The sequence below is a fragment of the Eurytemora carolleeae genome, unplaced genomic scaffold (assembly GCF_000591075.1).
Source record: "Eurytemora carolleeae unplaced genomic scaffold, Eaff_2.0 scaffold220, whole genome shotgun sequence".
Classification (NCBI taxonomy): Eukaryota; Metazoa; Arthropoda; class Copepoda; order Calanoida; family Temoridae; genus Eurytemora; species Eurytemora carolleeae.
In genome coordinates, this window is record NW_019396829.1 from 255,877 (window position 1) to 275,609 (window position 19,733).

Genomic DNA, 19,733 nt, shown 5'->3' on the forward strand with positions numbered 1-19,733 from the left:
TTAATACATTGTAAAAAGAGATTTCTGAAATGCAACGACGATTTTATGAACACAGATTTCATATTTAACAGTTTGTTCAAACTAAATTTAGATGAAAAATACAAGCTAGCCATGGCTGAACATTTCAAAGCACGCAATTTGTTGCCAGTCACGGGGCGCAAAAACCTTGTGAAAATGCGCGTATAGGCAAGCTCTCTGCTGTTCCAGTCGGATCGCTTTATGTAGGAGGGTGCAAGAGCGTCGGGAAACCCGTCAGTCGCGGGGTGCAATTGAAATTTAAATTAAATTAAAAACCGGAAGAAAAAGAATTTAAAACTGCAGTGAATCAAGCGTTTCATTTAATTATTTGTTCATTTGATTATACAAAACTTTGAAAAGTTGTAATGCATTATGAATATATCTTACCTTAACTTATGGCTGTCGAGAGTTGAGTAATGAAAATGTCGTCTTCAATGTTCTTAGCATTGAAAAATCCCGGAATAAATTAACCATTGGATCGATATTTCCAGTGTACACAGTAATCAGCTGGAATATATAGAACAGAACAGAACTTAATAGAACTATATACATCAAACATTTTTTCTTTCTTTGTAGTGTATTTTACGTAAAAGTTAAATAGTTATAAGTTATAAGATATATTTTAGAGAAGACTTAACAAATGTTTTTATTTATCTTTACATTGCCTGATACTTCTTTGTCATATTAATATGTTTACCATCAAAAAACATTATTCAATTATTAGTTAGCCATTTAAGTATCCTTCTTGTTCACTCTGTACAATGTACAATAATACATATAGTACGTAGAATTGGTATACATATAGTTACGCATTACTTGCTGTACTTGCTTATTTTAATTTATACAGGGTTACCCACAAAGGAAGATACTTCATAGACGACATTTACTGGGTTTTGTCTGTTTACTATCTCACATTCAGGGTTCCCACATATGAAATTATTCATTTTATAAAAATACAAGGTGTCCCACGATACATGACAGTTTGTGAAGATTTACCAACTGTCATGTTTCGTGGGACACCCTGTATGATGAAAAAGGCCATTAAATCCTGTTTTAGAATTATTAGGTTAAATCTAATACTCAAACCATCGTTTTCACAAAGTTTCAGGTTTACTTATAGTTCCATTCTTTGTGGATAACCCTGTATTACAACAGAAAGAATGTCAGCTGAATCTGGTTCTGTTGAGACTTGTGGAATATGGAGATCAGCTGATAGAGGAGATATTATTAGGGTAAAACAGCTGATACAGCAGGTAAACAACTAATAGAGGAGTTATTAGTACAGTTAAACAGCGGATACAGCAGGTAAACAGCTGATAGAGGAGATATTTTTTTAGATCTAAATATTTATTTTGTAGCAGAGATTAAGATATTACAATTGTATTACAAGTTTACAACTTTCATAAATGGAAAAACTACATTATTTATTTTCTATATAAATGATTCATATGATAGACACAGATTAGACTTTGAATGCCAGTGCAATATTTCGCAGCTGACACCCTCGTCATCCATTGCTGAGAAACAACAGAACTTCCTGTAGTTATTAACCAACTGATATTTAATTTGTTTGTCTACTTTTTCCTATGCTCTAATTGCGTTGTGTCTAACTGGGCAAACTGTACAATATTTTTCTTCACAGAAAGTAAAAATGGGTTTGCAATGTTCACAGGTGGTTTTAGTTCGATTTCAAGTTCAGTTTCAGATTCTGGACCAGCTTCAGTCTCAAGTTCAGGTTCAGGCGCAGACTCAGTCTCAGGTTCAGGTTCAGGCGCAGACTCAGCCTCAGGTTCAGGTTCAGGGGCAGACTCAGAATCAGGTTCTGGTTCAGAAGAGAGTCACAGAGATGTGTTGTTGCTAGCAGGGTTAGGGGGAGACTGAAAACAGGGTTAGGGGGAGACTGGAGCAGGGTTAGGGGGAGACTGGATAGAGGAGATATTAGTACAGTTAAACAGCTGACAGAGGAGATATTAGTACAGTTAAACAGCTGATACAGCAGATAAACAGCTGATAGAGGAGATATTATTAGGGTTAAACAGCTGATACAGCAGGTAAACCGCTGAGAGGAGATTTTATTGGGGTTAAACAGCTGATACAGCAGGTAAACAGCTGATAGAGGAGATATTATTAGAATTAAACAGCTGATACAGGACAGCAGGTAACAGCTGATAGAGGAGATATTATTAGGGTTAAACAGACAGCAGGTAAACCGCTGAGAGGAGATTTTATTAGGGTTAAACAGCTGATACAGCAGATAAACAGCTGATAGAGGAGATATTATTAGAATTAAACAGCTGATACAGGACAGCAGGTAACAGCTGATATAGGAGATATTATTAGGGTTAAACAGACAGCAGGTAAACCGCTAAGAGGATATTTTATTAGGGTTTAACAGCTAGAACAGCAGGTAAACACCCTCACTGCCTGAACACTTTGCTGTTCCTTTGCCAAACTCAATTTCTATTAAGATCCACTTTCAGTCATTGTATCATTTCAGAAGGCCTACAATAAAACTAAAAATAATCAAATGGCAAAAATGTTAGGAATATTATATATTATGCATGGTTTTTTCTTAAATGCATTTAATTTTTTTCTCTGTTGTTTTGAATATAAATAAAAAATTTTACCTAGTTGAAATGGCATGATCAACGTGTTAAAAAATTGTTTGTTTTTTGTCTCTGCTTAAATTTTGGAATATTTTCTACTGTAAATCTCTGAAATTTTTAAATAAATATTTGATTTGCAAATTTAATGTTCTTTGAGCGGAATCTTTAAAAGTCAGGACACTGTGAAGAGTTCAGTACTATAGATTTGAAAGAGTAAAAACGTGCTCAAATCTTTTATCATTTAGGGTTGTGATGTGAATAGTAGAAACTGTCTTGGATGTGTTCCTCTCATGTACGCTGCTGGGTCCGGTCATCTACAGGTAGTATACTCTACTCTCGTGTAAGCTGCTTGGTCCGGTCATCTTCAGGTAGTATACTCTACTCTCATGTACGCTGCTGGGTTTGGTCATCTACAGGTAGTATACTCTACTTTCATGTACGCTGCTGGGTTTGGTCATCTTCAGGTAGTATACTCTACTCTCATGTATGCTGCTGGGTCCGGTCATCTTTAGGTAGTATACTCTACTCTCGTGTATGCTGCTGGGTCCGGTCATCTTTTGGTAGTATACCTTACTCTCATGTATGCTACTGGTTCCGGTCATCTTAAGGTATTTACATCCATCCAAAATGTGTACATGCGCTTTGCATTGTTAGAATATTGCAAATTAATCAAAAAACAGAAGAGTCAAATGTGGCTTTTGGCTGCCGGAAGAGAATAAAGCTAATCTGTGGCTCGGAAGGGTAAATAGTGGTGGCTCACAGCCACCTGCCTTCCCCAACTTGGTGTGGTGGGTAAAAAAAAGCTTTCCCTTTCTTATAATGGTTCTAAAATCCTCCTTAAAAGTAAATTAACATTTTCTTTGCACTGCGCGCCACTTATTTAAAAAATTTATCTTAGTATTTCCCTTATATTTTATATTATATTTTATCTTAGTATTTCCCTTTTATTTTATATTATATTTCATTGTAGTATTTCCCTTATATTTTATATTATATTGTATCTTAGTATAGCCCCCTTCTTGATAAACAATATGTAACTTTATGCATTATGCATTATTTGGCATGTCTTCCCGCAACCCCTCTGAAGGGAGATTGCAATAGGAAAAGATTAAGGGAGAATAAAGAGGACAGAGGATTTAGGAGACTACTTAGGACTTCAGAGAGTAATACAGAACTATACAGAGGGATACATTAGAATAATAATATATAGTCCTTGAATTGGGACTATAGAGGGACTACAGAGAGAAGTAGTCTCAGGAGAATAATAATAATAAAATAGAATAACAATATTTTTAAGGCCAAGGGGGGGGGGGGAAATTCCGGGATTCACGCAAAAACTTGTCACCCCCCCCCCCCGGCTAAAATCCTGTGTAAGCGCTTGACCATTAACGTCACCTATGCTTAAAGACATTTCTTGATTTACTTTGACAAAGAGAATTTAAAGATAAAAAATGTTCTGCAAATTATCCCATTTTATTTATTCTCCCTGTTGTAAAAAATCTAGGAAAGTTATGAATTTTATTTTTAAAAGCTTGACCCTTTATTTACTTACAAAAAAGAAATTTTTAACAATGCTTACGTATTTTCTTTATATCAATAAGCGGCAACATTTGCTTTTATTTTGGAAATACTTTTTTTTTATTGAATAAAACATGATTTAAAACAATAAAAATGTAATTCAAACTTTTTTCTTTCATTTTACATTCAATATTAACACACAAATCTATGATCATGTGTGCTTTGTAAGCTTTTGCACTACAATGCAAACACTAACCTTAATCAAAGGTATTAAGTAAAATTTTCTTCACAACAAATTTATTTTATACATTTTTTGTTCAGACCTTTCAAATTGGTTCTCTACAAGCTTTTTCTAATCAAAAACTAATAAGTTGACAATTTTCTTTTATTTAAAATGTTTATTTTTTTAATTCTGGCGCCTTCACTGAAGTGGTTGCTTTCAATTGTACAATGGAGTGATTTATCAGAATTAAGCACTTTTTAAGCTTAAAAATGATGATGACTTATACAAATCTATTATCTTTGATCAGATATAGGTACAAAAATGAAATTCTAAATGGAAATTTAAATTTGCCTGGAAAAAACAACATTTAAAAATTCACTTAAATAAATACAAATAAATCTGTGAAAATTTTTATTATTAGAGTACAATGAAAAAAAGGGGGTTACACAAGGCTAGGTTACATTAATGAATTTTTATTTTTGTTTCTATTTTTCTAGTTTACGTTGTTACCATATGTTTTCCGACCCTTATACCAGCCATTACCGCCACTCAATAATTACCCTCCCCCCCTGGCCATACCCTTACATGCCTACCCTGGCCGTTAATTTTTATAGAACCACCCCCTTCCCCTTTGCTTACCTGTTGCTATGAGACCTAGGGTTTTCAGGGATCAATTTATATCTAAAAGTTTAATTTTCTTCATATTTATGTTTTAATTTATTCATATTAATTTTTATTTCTTATTTTTTGGAAATGGTTTTCCCCTCTTTTCTATTTATACAAGTTATCATTTCACTCACTAGGTGTCTCTACTAAAACTGAATAAATAGATTCAATAAAGGTGTCAGACAGAAATTTTAAAGATAGCTGATAATTAGGACGATAAAATTAATGCTTTTTTAATTCTAATAGTGATAATTATGAAATATTACATCTATTTTTGGTATACCCTGGGTTAGTTTGGTTGTCAATCATTTTAAAAAACTTGACTTTTTATGTATTTAAGTTATAATCATGCCACAGTGTATTAAAAATTTTGCAGATTCATTTTTCATTAAGATAATAACATGATATAAAATACTAAATATGTTAATCTTAATGTTTTCACACCCTTTTTGCCAACATTTTTACTTTTCGTTTTTTCGGTATTAATATTTTCTTATGAAATTTGTTTTCTGTTTCCGGTCTCGATCCCATTATGTTGAACGTCTGGGAATTTAAGGAATGCGTTTTGATCGAGTAATGTATTTTGTTGCGAATTATTTCTATTAGGTCACATTGGTAATTCATATTATTATATATGTTTCTATAGTTTATATTACTTTCAGTTTACTTGGTCATTAAACCTGTCCTCCCTAACCAGTAAACCACCCACGCCTCATAATTAATCTCCCCCCCCCTCTCAAATACCCTCCGAGGCCGCTNCCTACCTACCTCCATACCTACCTACCTACCTACCTACCTACCTACCTACCCTCCTACACTCTCATTGTTTTCCTCTTATTATGAGACCCAGGAGTTTCAGGGATCAACCAATTTTTAGAAGTTTAATTTTCTTCATATTTTTGTTTTATTTATTCCCATCAAATGTTTTTTTTTCAAATTTTTTAGACATAGTTTTCCCCTTTTTCCTATGGTGGTCCTACCCGGGCCACAGAACCCACCCGCCTCTCCTTGGTTTACAAACCTGTTAAGATGAGATTGAGGATTTTCAGGAATCAACAAATAAATTAGAAATAAAAGTTAGATTTTTTCATATTTTTGTTTTCAATTATTCCTAACTAATATTTTCATTTGATTTTTTTGGGACATGGTTTTCCCCTTTTTCTGTGCTGGTCCAGCATTCTACATGGACTTTAGAATGCAAGTTATCATTTTGCTCACTAGGTGTCTCTGCTGTTCAAAACAAAATGGTTAATAACTGATTCAATAGATTCAAGAATGGTGTGATAAAGAAATATTTCAAGATAGATTATGAGTAGGAGGTTAAAATTAATGCTTTCTTATTTTAATATTAATACTTACAAAATCTACAGGATGGTAATTTATCTTGTTTTATTAATACTTTTCTAAGCCTTGATTTTTTGAAAAGTTTTGAAGTGGTTATAATCATAGTATGAAGTAATTTTGTTTTGATTACACCGACTACTGTCAACTAATGCAATATTAATTGATCTGGTTTAAGCGAAACTTATGTGTTTTAGTTGCAGTTCTTATTATACATTTGTATCATCTGCATAGTATCCTGATCCTATCGCCTTCTCTGTCCAATTATGAGTTCTAAAATGGAAAACTTGCAAAATTTTCGTAACCTTAGTGTTTATTGCGAGAAAACCAGAAAATGTTCAAAAATTGCAATTTGAATCGGTTTTAATATCGGAAACAGATTTTTATGCAAAAAATCCTCAAAAGTCATCAATTTCATTTTTAGAAGCTTGCAAAGAGTCTATTTTGACAGTTTTTAGGTTTTGCAAACGTACAATTTTGCATGCACCTCTTCTGCAAAAAAAGTTTGCACATTTTCATTTTTTTCTATCACGCAGCAATTGAAAAAAAATATTTATTTTTATGCAGAATGAAAAAAACACGATTAATAAATTCTACAAAATTAAGTTCTTTATGTTTCCAAAACTGGTTTTTCAAACATTTTTATTTTAGATTTTTGATATGTAATATTACTATTTACATTTGAATGTTGTTTTTCTTTCTTTTAAAGTTAAAGGCCTGAGGCCATTGTATTTTATTCAGATATTTTTTCTTCATTCTTGGTTCAACTTTTATTATTAAGAGGCTCAAAAAGAATCTTGTAAGATTCTTCTTAAACTCTGTGCTTTATAAGTTTGCTTATATTGAATTACAACGTAATGTTTTGGTCACACCATCCAAATTAGGTCATGAAATTGAGTTTTTGCCACAAGCTCAAATTTCCTAATCCCTATATCTATGGAACCTGATGTTGTAGACTTTAAATATTTCAAACTAAGATAATTTGATGCAACAGAATTCATAGTTTGAAATATCTAAGGTCTACGACAATGGATTGCAAAGATATAGGAGTTAGAAAATCAGAGTTTGTGACAAAGACTCAATTCCTTTGGGCCATATCGGTTCAATCTAATACAATATTGTTTAGACATTTTTTTTGATATACACAATACAGTGGTAGGTGACTATATCAAAACAATGAAAACAACTTTTGATTTCAATTTTGATTAAAATTCAGCTGTTAAACATTAACTTATAAGTCAAGAGAAGCTATTAATTAAAAAAGCTTCTCTTTGATTACTTGTAAACTTGTAATTTGAAAAAAGCTTGTTAACAATCAAAACTTAAAGAAAAAGTCGTCTTCATTGTGGTGATATAGTCGCTTACCACAATCAGTACAACAAGACAGACAGGTTTATATATAAATATATAAACATACCTATTTTGAACCTTTTAATTTTGGTTTCTCTGTACCGTTGTGTGTCCCGAACAAACAGTTCTTTGAAATAAAAAGTCGCTTAAAATTTCATCAACAGTCCCTGGAAACGTATATTCTCAATGTTACCCTTTTAAAGCTTTGTCAGATCAATAACGAATGAGCTGTCAATGTTTCTCTTTCTGAAATGTAATTATTTTCAATTCTGGATCCTCCATGAAATATTGTCAGCTGTTTTATAATGTTGTTGGGTATCTGATAGAGCAGTCAGCTATCTAGCTGTGTTAATATCAGAAACAATCCCTTTATTAAGGTTGTTGAGTATCTGATAGAGCAGCCAGCTATCTGTGTTAATATCAGAAACAATCCCTTTATTAAGGTTGTAGAGTATCTGATAGAGCAGCCAGCTATCTGTGTTAATATCAGAAACAATCCCTTTATTAAGGTTGTAGAGTATCTGATAGAGCAGCCAGCTATCTGTGTTAATATCAGAAACAATCCCTTTATTAAGGTTGTAGAGTATCTCCTGGAACAACCAGCTATATGTGTAAATATCAGGAACAATGATAGGCTTACCACCTTCATGTTAGCAATGCAGGTTAGCAAAATTGTATAATATCTTCCAGTGTTAGGTATTTTCCCAAAGGCGTTTTCCCAAGACCGACTTCCCAAGTGACAATTTCCCAAGTGGCAACTTCCCAAATGTCCAATTTCCCAAGCGGCAACTCCCCAAAGGTTAGATTTGTCCCTCTGAGGGGCTGAAGGCTGCAATGGGGTGCTGACCACTGCGCCTAGAAGGCTTGGAGAAAAGCCTTTGGGAAAGTAATTAACATCATATCTATCTACCTATATATATACCTACCCACCTACCTACCTACCTACCTACCTACCTACCTACCTACCTACCTACCTACCTACCTGCCTACCTACCCACCTACCTACCTACCTACCCTGTTTATAGCTAGGAGGAGATGCAGGTGGTTGGACTGGTGTTCAAGGGGGTGGAGGAGGAGGAGGACAAGAACACTTGAAGAAATTGATGGATCTACCTTCATTAACAGATGCAGATTGGGCTAGGAATGATAAGGTTTTAAATTATTTTTAATTACAGTGAGATCCATTAAACTGTGGAAAAGGAAGACGATTTGTAAACTAAAGTTGGGGTTTCAAATAGTCTAATGAACCTAAAACACAGCAATTGTGCGGTGTAAACAGTTTCATTCTCTGACAACGTTGATCAGCAAGGTACAGGTAAAACAATTTGCTTGAAACTAACATTAAGTACACATAATATGTACACATAAGTACATAATACGTTGTTTTCCTATTCCGCAGTTTTTAAGTACCACTGTACTTGTTCTGATGTTTAATAAAACTGATTTTATTAGATTTGAATTTTTACTTTAAGATAAATAATATTATTATAGTTTAATTATTATTTTTAGTTAATTTAATAAACACTTCTGATTTTTTGTTTTTATTCAGTGGACAGTATTAATGGAAGCAGCTAGTTTTGGCCAGGTATTCTAGAAAATGAAGGAATTGTTAAGTGTTTTTTAACACAATTCGAGATCATTGTTTAATATTTGATGAAAAAAACAGAAACAATGTAATTATAATTATGATTAATGCTATTTTTTAATTTTTCTTTCAGGAAAAAATAGTTGACCGTTTATTGCAAGTTCCTGGTATTGAATTGGATGCAATAAATATCAGGGGTCAAACAGCTCAAGAAATAGCAATCAACAGGTCTTTATCTATCTAACAATATCAGTACAACTCAAGAAATATTGGTCAACAAGTATAAATCTATCTGTCAATATCAGGGGTCAAACTGCTTTAGAAATAGCGTTCCAACATCTATATATATATCTATCAATATCAGGGGTCAAACTGCTCAAGAAATAGCGGTCAACAGGTATATATCTATCTATTAATATCAGGAGTCAAACTGCTCAAGAAATAGCAGTTAACAGGTATATATCGATCTACCAATATCAGGAGTCAAACAGCTCAAGAAATAGCAATTAACAGGTATATATCTATATCTATCAATATCAGGGATCAAACAGCTCAAGAAATAGCAATCAACAGGTATTTATCTATCTATCAATATCAGGGGTCAAACTGCTCAAGAAATAGCAATCAACAGGAATCTATTTATATCTATCAATATCAGGGGTCAAACTGCTCAAGAAAAAGCGGTCAACAGGTATATATCTATCTATTAATATCAACTCAAGAAATATTGGTCAACAGGTATCTATCTATCAATCAATATGAGGGGTCAAACAGCTCAAGAAATAGCAGTCGCAACTCGCTGCCTGCAAAAATCAATTTATCATTTTAGCAGTCAAACAGACCAAGAAATAACAATAAACAGGTTTATATCTTTCTATCAATATCAGCAGATAACTTTAAAAAAATTTGTTTGTAAAGGTATCTTCCTTTGAATAGCAATGACGGACAAGAAGTATTTAATTATCAATGCGGTCAAACATTAGATGAAATTATTAAAATGCATCTTCTAAAAATTAAACATTTTATTTTTGTTTAGAAACCATCCCATAGTGGGTGAAAAGATAGAGCATGCAATCAAGATTCGTGATAATCCCGCGGAGGTATTTATTTCATTATAATGTTGTCTTTTATTTTGATTACTTTAAGCAAATGTCGTCTTTTTCTGTCCAGGTTGTGCAAATCCGTGAACTTGAAAATCAAGTTGAAGATTTGAAGACAGAAGCAAGGAAACGTTTACTTCATACAATAGATACAAGGTAAATGTGTTGTTATATCTTTTTAAAGATGGTTTTTACTTACTTAAAGGGACTGTTCTTGTAATTTTTAAGTGATTATCCATTTAAAGAGGAAAATGCACAATTCAAACCCTTACGACTTGAAACTATTAGGATATGATGATTCCAAGGTTAGATTAAATGTACTACTAAGTCTATTAAGGGCTTATTAAATGGAGCTTGTCCCTTAAAACTACATTTCCAAGTCCCACAATTTCTACTTTTAGGTTTGAATTAGAAATACCACTCTATCAATGGGGCTGGTTCCTAGAAATTACATTTACAAGTCCCACAATTTCTACTTTTAGGTTTGAATCTCTGTCAAAAACCAAGGAGAAACATGAAGCAGAAATGGAACCACTGACAAAAGTAAACAATTTGAATGATGAAATCAAATTAAATATAATTTTTCTTTTCTTTGTTTCAATTAATAATAAACTTGACGACAGGAAACTTGACAGTCGTTAGACAACCTACTTTTTCATTTATGTTTCCTGAAACTATAATCACATGAATCCTAGTCCCGGAATTTCCAAAACGTGGTCTGCATTTCTTGTGCTCTTAACAAAGGAGATTTTTCGTTCAGATTTCAATTTAATAAAGAAATTTTAACTGTCAAAAAATGAACACAATTATTTGTATTTTTAGTATTATTTTAAAAAGTGCCAATAAGCAGAACACGTTTTGCCTTGGGCTATGTTATTTTGTGATTATCAACTTTAAAATTAGGTTTACAAATAAATTATAATTTTATGATTTGATTTTATGAATTAAAATTTTTAAAATTTTTTAATATCTCTGCATTTTGAAAGCAACAAAATGGCAGACCACTATTGGAAATGACAGCAATAGGGATATTCAACAAATGTAGCTTATACTAGGTTCATGTAATATATAAAGTTGTTTTGTAATATCTTGACCGATTTGCCTCAAATCTGGATTTGGGATTTCGGGAGACCTATGGGAAGGTTTTTCTCATGGTAGGACTAACTGACTCCCTGAGCCACACTGCTTTCCCAGGCTAGTGATGTAATATTTCAGGAGATTGACCGGCTTCAGCTTGCGCTAGATCAGTCCATGAAAAAACGGCTCGCCATGATTACAAGGTTCCTTTTGAAATATAATATTTATTTAAAATTTTTACGGTTATCAATTATGAAATTTGTAATGTGAAACTTATTTATTTATAAAAAAATTAAAATATTTTGTTGTTTTACCTTTATTAATAAACTTCATTGCGGCATTTCATCAAGAAAAAAATTTAATCAAAATGTTTCTGAATTACACTGATTTTTTTTTAAGGGAATCGGCCAAAAAAGTAAATTAGTAAAATTGGTAAATCTTTTGTACTTTTATCAATCTTAAAGGGACTCTGTCTTTTTACTTCCAAGTAATTTTCCATTTAAAAAAGGGCATTTCCGATTCACAGCCATACTCTTGAAACTCTTATCTAATCATTGTGTGGAAGATATTTTTTCTAGCTTGAAAAATGTTTAATTCTGAAACCTTCACGGTTTGTCTGCAGTAAATTGCGCAAATCCCGTTTGTAGAGAAACCCCAATTAAACATATTTAGTTTTTAAAATAATATCTAATTCATACCTAGTCCGACAAAGCTTTTAAAGTTAACATTGTGAATAAATTACGTACCATTCTATAAACTTTAAACTTTAAACTAGACAAGTGAGTGAAGTGAAGAGGCTTGAAGACGACCTGAAGATCAGTAAACGACAACTAGATAACTTCGACAGAAACACATTTATATATATTTATATACAAATAGCTAAAGATCGACAACTATATAACTTCAATACCAAACGCCCTCCCCCCCCCAGCTTGTTAAAGATTAATACCCACCTTCCTGTACTTTCACCAAGTAACATTTTTGTTTTCAATATATAAATGTTCTGTAGATTGCACTGTTCGGTATGGGTGGAATTAACACAGGGTTACCCACAAAGGATGAGACTTCAGAGACGATTGTGCGGAATTTTGAACTGTCTCTTTCCTTATATTCATGAATCCCTGCTACTAAAAACTTTTTTCTTTCTTTGCAAAATCTTCAAATAAGACATTTCAAGGCAGAAGACTTAATTCAAACTTTGAATTGTTATATTTCAAGAGTTTCAAGTTGTCTTTACAGTCTCATCCTTTGTGGGTAACCCTGTATATATTATCTGATCAATAATATATGTCGTTTTCTATCTTGAAAAGGTTTAATTTTGCCAGTGTTTCTTTGGCATAAAATCTGCAGTCATTTTCATAAAAAGCCAAAATTAAAATTTACAAATTTTTAAAGAGAATTAATTCAGTCTTGATCAGAGAAAACTGTAAATCACTGTAAAAATAAAGGTTCTCTTGACATTACCTCTAAATTCCCTTTCAGGGCTTCGATAGTTTATTTTCAAGCTGTCGGCTTTATAATTAATATACTTGGTTTTTGATTCAATTATGTATTGATTGATTACTGTGTTAATTAATTGATTTCAAATTTGATTTTTTAATTGATTTCATCAATTATTATTCATTCATTTAATAATCCTGAAATATTTAGTTTATTGTTGGTTTTTTGATTTATTTATTTATGCAGTTTTGCTTTGCCTGGTGGCCTGCATACTTGTTTAATTGATGAATTGATTGATTGATGAATGCTAAATTAAGTGATTTATGAGTTGATATTTTCATTAATTGATTAATTGATGGATTGATTGATTAATTGATTGATTAACTGATAAAAAAATTGATTGACTGATTAACTGATTGACTGATTGATTAACTTATTGACTGATTGATTAACTGATTGACTGATTGATTGATAGGTCCGTACCTGTCCTACCTGCCGAGTACCACTAGGACCTGCCAGCCTACTCAGGTATAAAGAAGAACAGATAGTTCCAGATGTTCTACAGTTTAACCAAGAACTTTGGAAACATCAAAAGAGTTTATAATGTCGTTTTGACAATTTTTCAATGGCTTTAGAATACAGCGATGACCAGAAAACTCTGGAATAGAAAGTTGACTTTTAGACTCAAGTTTTGACTTTAACAATAAGGTACAGCAATTGTGCAGTTTAAACAAATCAATTTCACTTAATGATTGATTTAATAACTTACAAGAAAAGCTATTTGCTTTGTAACCCATCAAATATAATTCAGTATTACTTTAATGTCGTCTTCCTATTCTACAGTATTCTGGCTATCACTGTAGTATACCTAAATTTCAGTAATTGTTTAAATAAATAAATAGTCGTGAAATATGTGGGTTTTACAGTTTTAAAGAGCTCCATATAATCATGTAATTAAAAAAACTAAACATCTGCAGCATAAAATTCTTAAAATTTGTTATCTAAGAAATTTAATTGTAAGAGCTTTGTTGATGTTTAAATATTTTAGGAATATACCGATGGAGAAACTGGCTAAAACATATTTTGAAAGATGTTCAGGTAAACACAAAAATTCTTCATTCATTCAACTATTTATTTTTTAAGTTAAATAATTAGCCCTGAAATATGCGGAACATATTGTAAATAACCAGCTTTTATCATATTTTCTCAGCGGCAATCCAGAGTAATTAATGTTCAAGCAAGACGACATTTGAAAAATTCTTCCGATGACTTTTTATATTTGAGTTTAACTGTATTTCAAGAGAATATCACTTTTAAACATCAATTTTTTATTTCTATACAAGAATCGAAGTTAATGTATTCCTTTGGAAAAATGACAAATTATAGTCGTGGCATTCTTGTCAAGCAAATTTTGGACTCTTTCAAGAAAAAACACATTTTTTTTAAAGTTTGGGTCAAACAGGTAATTTTTTCACTATATTTGACGGAAGGCTAATAATTAACTTAACAATCTAAAAAAATAAGATGAAATTGATAATCCTATTTTGGAACATGTCCCACGAAACAACCACAAAAATTCTCCTAATCCTGGCACTTCCAAAATGTGGTCCGCCATTTTTGCTGTAAATAATAGTGGAGATATTCAGAATTTCGTTCAAATTTTAATATTATCAAGTAAAATCAAAATTGTTAAAACTTGGCCAAATTTCTTCACCCGGTAATACGGTGATAAACGATTGTATCAATACAATAAAGACGACTTTCGGTTTTAATTTTGATTTATATCAAGCTTTTAAACAGCATGGATACACCAAAACACGGAAACAAAGAGAAGTTGTCAATAAAAAATCTTCTCTTTAATAACTTGTGAACAAAGAGAAACTGTCAATAAAAAATCTTCTCTTTTATAACTTGTGAACTTGTAATCTTCTCTTTAATAACTTGTGAACTTGTAATCTTCTCTTTAATAACTTGTGAACTTGTATGTCTAAAAAAGCTTTTTAACAATAAAAACTTAAGTAAAAAGTCGTCTTCATTTTATTGATATCTTCCACATTTTGGAAATGCCAAAACTAGAGATATTTTGTTTTTAGTAACTCTAGAATTTTACTTTTAAAATAAGGTTTACGAATAAATAATGCAAATTATGTCAAAGATATTAAGGACGACCTTATGTACGTCTTACTATCTGTCATGTTTCTAGAGACACCCTGTATTTGAAAAAACACATTGTTTCAGGGGCAACTGCAGGATCAACTAGCTCTTTATTGTCTCCACTCAGGGACTTCAGCAGACACTCTAGCAGGTCAATCTAGTTCATCTAGTTCATCAAGTAGAGTTTCCGGCGAACGAAAACTTTCGCAAAAAAGCAAAATTTCTTGAAAATGAATTTTGTGAAAGGAAGCGTAAAAAAACATTTGTGCGAAAAAGGCGAAATTTTTGCGAAAACATTTTTCCATTTCACTAGAAACCTTTTCATGGAGTACCATTTTAAATGTCGTCGTCCAACTTCAATTCTATTTTGAAAACATAGTTAAAAAGGTTAAACATAATTTTAAATTTTCAGTTCAGAGTTTAATCTCCATTTCAGAGTTTAATCTCCAATTCAGAATTTTATGTCCAGTTCAGAGTTTAATCTCCAATTCGGAGTTTAATCTCCAGTTCAGAGTTTAATCTCCAGTTCAGAGTTAAATCTCCAGTCCAGAGTGTAATCTCCAGTACAGTGTTCAATCTCTAGTTCAGAGTTTATTCTCTAGTTCAGAGTTTAATCTCCAATTCAGAGTTTAATCTCCCGTTCAGAGTTTAACCTTCAGTTGAGAGTTTAATCTCCTGTTCATAGTTTAATCTCTAGTTCAGAGTTTAATCTCCGGTTCAGAGTTTAATCTCCAGTTAAGAGTTTAATCTCCAGTTCAGAGTTTAATCTCCAGATTAGAGTTTAATCTCCAGTTCATATATATCAATCATCTTTCTATCTATCTATCTATCTATCTATCTATCCATTTATCTATCTATCTATCTATCTATCTATCTATCTATCTATCTATCTACAGGAGGAGTAGTGGGAGTGGAAGAACTATATCCCAAGGTACTCCCACCTGGGCTCAAGATGATTTAGATTCTAGAATATTCGACTGGACTCAGTAGAACCATAGAACAATAAAACCATAGAACAGTCTATCATTGAACAATCTCCCAAAGAACCATATAAAGAAACATCTTCCATTAAAATAATTTTACAATGAATAGAAATATAATCTCCCAAAATATATCCCAATAAGTAGAACCATTTTCCAAGGAATAGAACCATCTCCCAAAGAACCATCTCTCAATAGAACCAAATCCAAAGAGAACCATATCCCAAGAGAACCATATATCATAGATCCATCTCCCAAAATAACCATCTCCCAATAGAACCATCTCCCATTAAAACATTCTCCCAATTAATAAAACCAGCTCATAATATAACCATATACCCAAAGGTTTCCTAATAATTAAAAACATTTCCTAAAAGTACCATCTCCTGAGAAATAGAATCATCTCCCAATAGAAATAAACAATGTCCTGAGAACTAGAACCATTTTGCAAGGGTATGAACAATGTCTATAAAGAGCATTCTCTCGAAAGAACCAAATCCCAAGGAAAAGAACCATCTCTCAAGGAAAAGAACCATTTCCCAATAGAACCATCTTCCAAGGAAGAGAACCATCTCTCAAGGAATAGAACCATTTCCCAATAGAACCATTTCCCAAGGAATATAAACATCTCCTAACGAATAGAACCATCTCTCAAGGAATAGAGCCATCTCCCAAGGAATAGAACCATCTCCCAAGGAAAAGAACCATATCTCAAGGAATAGAACCATTTCTCAATAGAACCATCTCCCAAGGAAGAGAACCATCTCTCAAAGAATAGAACTATTTCCCAATAGAACCATCTCTTAAGGAATAGAACCATTTCTCAATAGAACCATCTCTCAAGGAATAGAACCATTTCCCAATAGAACCATTTCACAAGGAATAGAGCCATCTCCCAAGGAATAGAACCATCTCCCAAGGAATAAAACCATTTCCAAATAGAACCATCTCTCAAGGAACATAAACATCCCCCATGGAATATAACCATCTCCCAAGGAATAGAATATAAACATCTACCAATGAATAGAACCATCTCTCAAGGAATAGAACCATCTCTCAAGGAATAGAACCATATCTCAAGGAATAGAACCATTTCTCAATAGAACCATCTCCCAAGGAATAAAACCATTTCCAAATAGAACCATCTCTCAAGGAACATAAACATCCCCCATGGAATATAACCATCTCCCAAGGAATAGAATATAAACATCTACCAATGAATAGAACCATCTCTCAAGGAATAGAACCATCTCTCAAGGAATAGAACCATATCTCAAGGAATAGAACCATTTCTCAATAGAACCATCTCCCAAGGAATAAAACCATTTCCAAATAGAACCATCTCTCAAGGAACATAAACATCCCCCATGGAATATAACCATCTCCCAAGGAATAGAATATAAACATCTACCAATGAATAGAACCATCTCTCAAGGAATAGAACCATCTCTCAAGGAATAGAACCATCTCCCAAGGAATAAACCCATCTCCAAAGGAATAGAACCATCTCCCAATGAATAAAACCATCTCTAATAGAACCATCTCCCATTAGAACTATCTACCAATATAACTATCTCCCAATAGAAGCTTCTCCCATTAGAGCCATCTCCCACTTAAAAATATGTCACAATAGAACGATCTCCCAATAGAACTATCTCACAAAAAATTAAATCCCAAAAGAACCATCTCCCAATAGAGCCATCTCCCAATAGAACCAACTCCTATTAGAACTAACTCACAATATAACTTTTTCCCAATAGAACCATCTCTCAATAAAAAAATCTCCCAATAGAACCATCTCCCAATAGAACCAACTCCCAATAGAAATATCTCCCAATAGAACCATCTCCTATTAAAACAATCTCCCAAAATATCCATCTCTCAATAAAAGAATCTCCCAATAGAATAATATTACATAAGACAATCTCCCAAAAGAACCTTCTCTCAAAAACCATCTCCTTAGAATCATCTAGTGAAAAATCTTCACAATTATAAACATTGTTAGATTCGTTAATAATACATTTTCGAGAAATCATTTTGACTCAAAATATGTTATGATCGGTAAATGATTAGTTACACTATCTGGACTTTGAAGATTTGTAAATAATAAAACATTTTTTTATATTATTTGTCAATCATATGTTTAAATGAAAATAAAGAGCATTATCAAAATTTGATGAATTAACCAAAAATATATTTATTTATCTTGATAAGAGGAATTAGAGCTAAAGTTAATCAGTTATATATAATATAGTGAGATATTAATAATTTGTTAAAACTATTTTTGTACTTATTTTTAGAAATTAATGTCAGTCAGTATGAGAAGAGAGATAAGAGATAGTTCAGCTGAGAGCAAAGTTCTGAAAAAAAAATTACATCATTTCTCAAGACTGGGTTGGCTTTAAAGTGTTGCAACGCCTTTGTGTTTAATTAATTAACTTACTTACTCGTAATCGCAATCTTTGCATTTTTTTGCGCAGTATTATTAATGAGGATAAATCATACTTCCTGACGAAAATTGTTAAAAGACAAATTATTGATATCAATGAATCAAAAATTTTTATTATCCAAAAATGCACTCTCAGCTTAACTACCCTTAATTGCCAGTCACTCCCTTTAAAACTGTTTTTATTCACTTATCGTAAATGTACAATTTCAAATTAGTTTAATTGACTAGTTTTCAGTTTAAAAACTTCACCAGGTTCTTATTTTCTAGAATCTTTATTCAATAGTTTCAGTCTGTTTTCAATAATCACTTTTTAGAGTCATTTTTTCCCCGCGTTTGCTTCAAAGTTTTCTGTTGCAAGCGTCCACGGGCAGCCGTTGTCCATTTGAATTTCCGAGCCGGGTCAACCTTTCCGGGCCTAGTTTGTACCGTACCTAGCTCTTTGGACAGGACTAGCCGGTGCAACAATGTTGACGCGGTCAGACTTTATGCTTCATATAGGTTGAATTTTCTTTTAGTAAAGGGGCAGAGGTGCGTGCGTTGCAAGTCATATGTTAATTAATTCCTTTTTGATTTTCCGTGCTGGTCAAGCCTTCCAGAGATAACTATAAACAGAGCAATGTTTTCTTGCCAGGCTACATTTAATGCATAAAACGTGCTGGGTCGGCTCTGAACTGGGTAGTCCAGACTTGATGGTACAACTTATTGCACAGACAGTACATTTTGTATCGGCTCGGACCAACCAAATTTTCAAGAGATTTTCATGATCACCGGTTTCACTCAAGATTTTGATTTGAAAATGTTTGAACATAATTGGTGAGAAACGTATGAGTAGTCTTGAGTTGGAATATTGTCGCCATTTCTTCGTGTTTAAATTGACACTCGTCTACCACCTAAAATAATTAAATAAAAATAGCATAAATATTTATAAATTTTGTTTGGTTTAATAAGGTGCAAATAAAAAGTTTTTAAATTTAATTTTTTCTTTTATTATTAATTTTACCCACGTTTCAATACTTCTTGACGATTCCGTTTCATGCATTAATTTTTTTTCTCTGATCGGTTCAGCCGTTTTGACGTTTATTGGATACAAACAAACAGACACCCAGACATAATTTTGAAACTATGATTTGACTTTACCTGAAGTCAAGCCAGCCTCCTCTTCGATTTCTCCACACTTTCCCAGAACATTCTATAATAATAATAATAAAGTTGGGGTTTCAAATAGT

General features: G+C 32.5%; 2 protein-coding genes across 2 annotated transcripts in view; one reads left to right on the plus strand and one right to left on the minus strand.

Annotated features, from left to right (window-relative positions):
• The first annotated feature begins 63 nt into the window (after window positions 1-63).
• On the plus strand, window positions 64-17,897 carry LOC111709147 (uncharacterized). Its single transcript, XM_023482756.1, has 15 exons — window positions 64-1,271; window positions 2,870-2,944; window positions 8,298-8,384; window positions 8,748-8,873; window positions 9,272-9,307; window positions 9,441-9,535; window positions 10,344-10,407; window positions 10,478-10,563; window positions 10,890-10,950; window positions 11,623-11,687; window positions 12,260-12,362; window positions 13,400-13,452; window positions 13,973-14,022; window positions 15,163-15,229; window positions 15,975-17,897. Exons 1-15 carry the CDS (start codon window positions 1,179-1,181, stop codon window positions 16,066-16,068), a joined length of 1,155 nt encoding a protein of 384 aa, XP_023338524.1. The 5' UTR covers window positions 64-1,178; the 3' UTR covers window positions 16,069-17,897.
• Window positions 17,898-18,669: 772 nt separating this feature from the next.
• Window positions 18,670-19,733, minus strand: part of LOC111709144 (uncharacterized) — an 8,257-nt gene continuing 7,193 nt past the window's right edge. Inside the window, exons 8-9 of the mRNA XM_023482752.1 lie at window positions 19,645-19,696; window positions 18,670-19,397 (exon numbers count right to left, since the gene is read on the minus strand). Coding sequence (XP_023338520.1) covers window positions 19,375-19,397; window positions 19,645-19,696 — 75 coding nt within the window. The 3' untranslated portion in view covers window positions 18,670-19,374. The remainder of the gene's footprint in view (window positions 19,398-19,644; window positions 19,697-19,733) is intronic.

What these genes read in the sequence shown, in the direction of transcription:
- LOC111709147 (XM_023482756.1), top strand. Translation starts at nt 1,179, where the DNA reads ATGTCAGCTGAATCTGGTTCTGTTGAGACTTGTGGAATATGGAGATCA. An exon ending in CTTCATACAATAGATACAAG is followed by an intron (nt 10,564 to 10,889) that starts GTAAATGTGTTG and finishes TTCTACTTTTAG; the next exon opens with GTTTGAATCTCTGTCAAAAA. An exon ending in CGGCTCGCCATGATTACAAG is followed by an intron (nt 11,688 to 12,259) that starts GTTCCTTTTGAA and finishes ACTTTAAACTAG; the next exon opens with ACAAGTGAGTGAAGTGAAGA.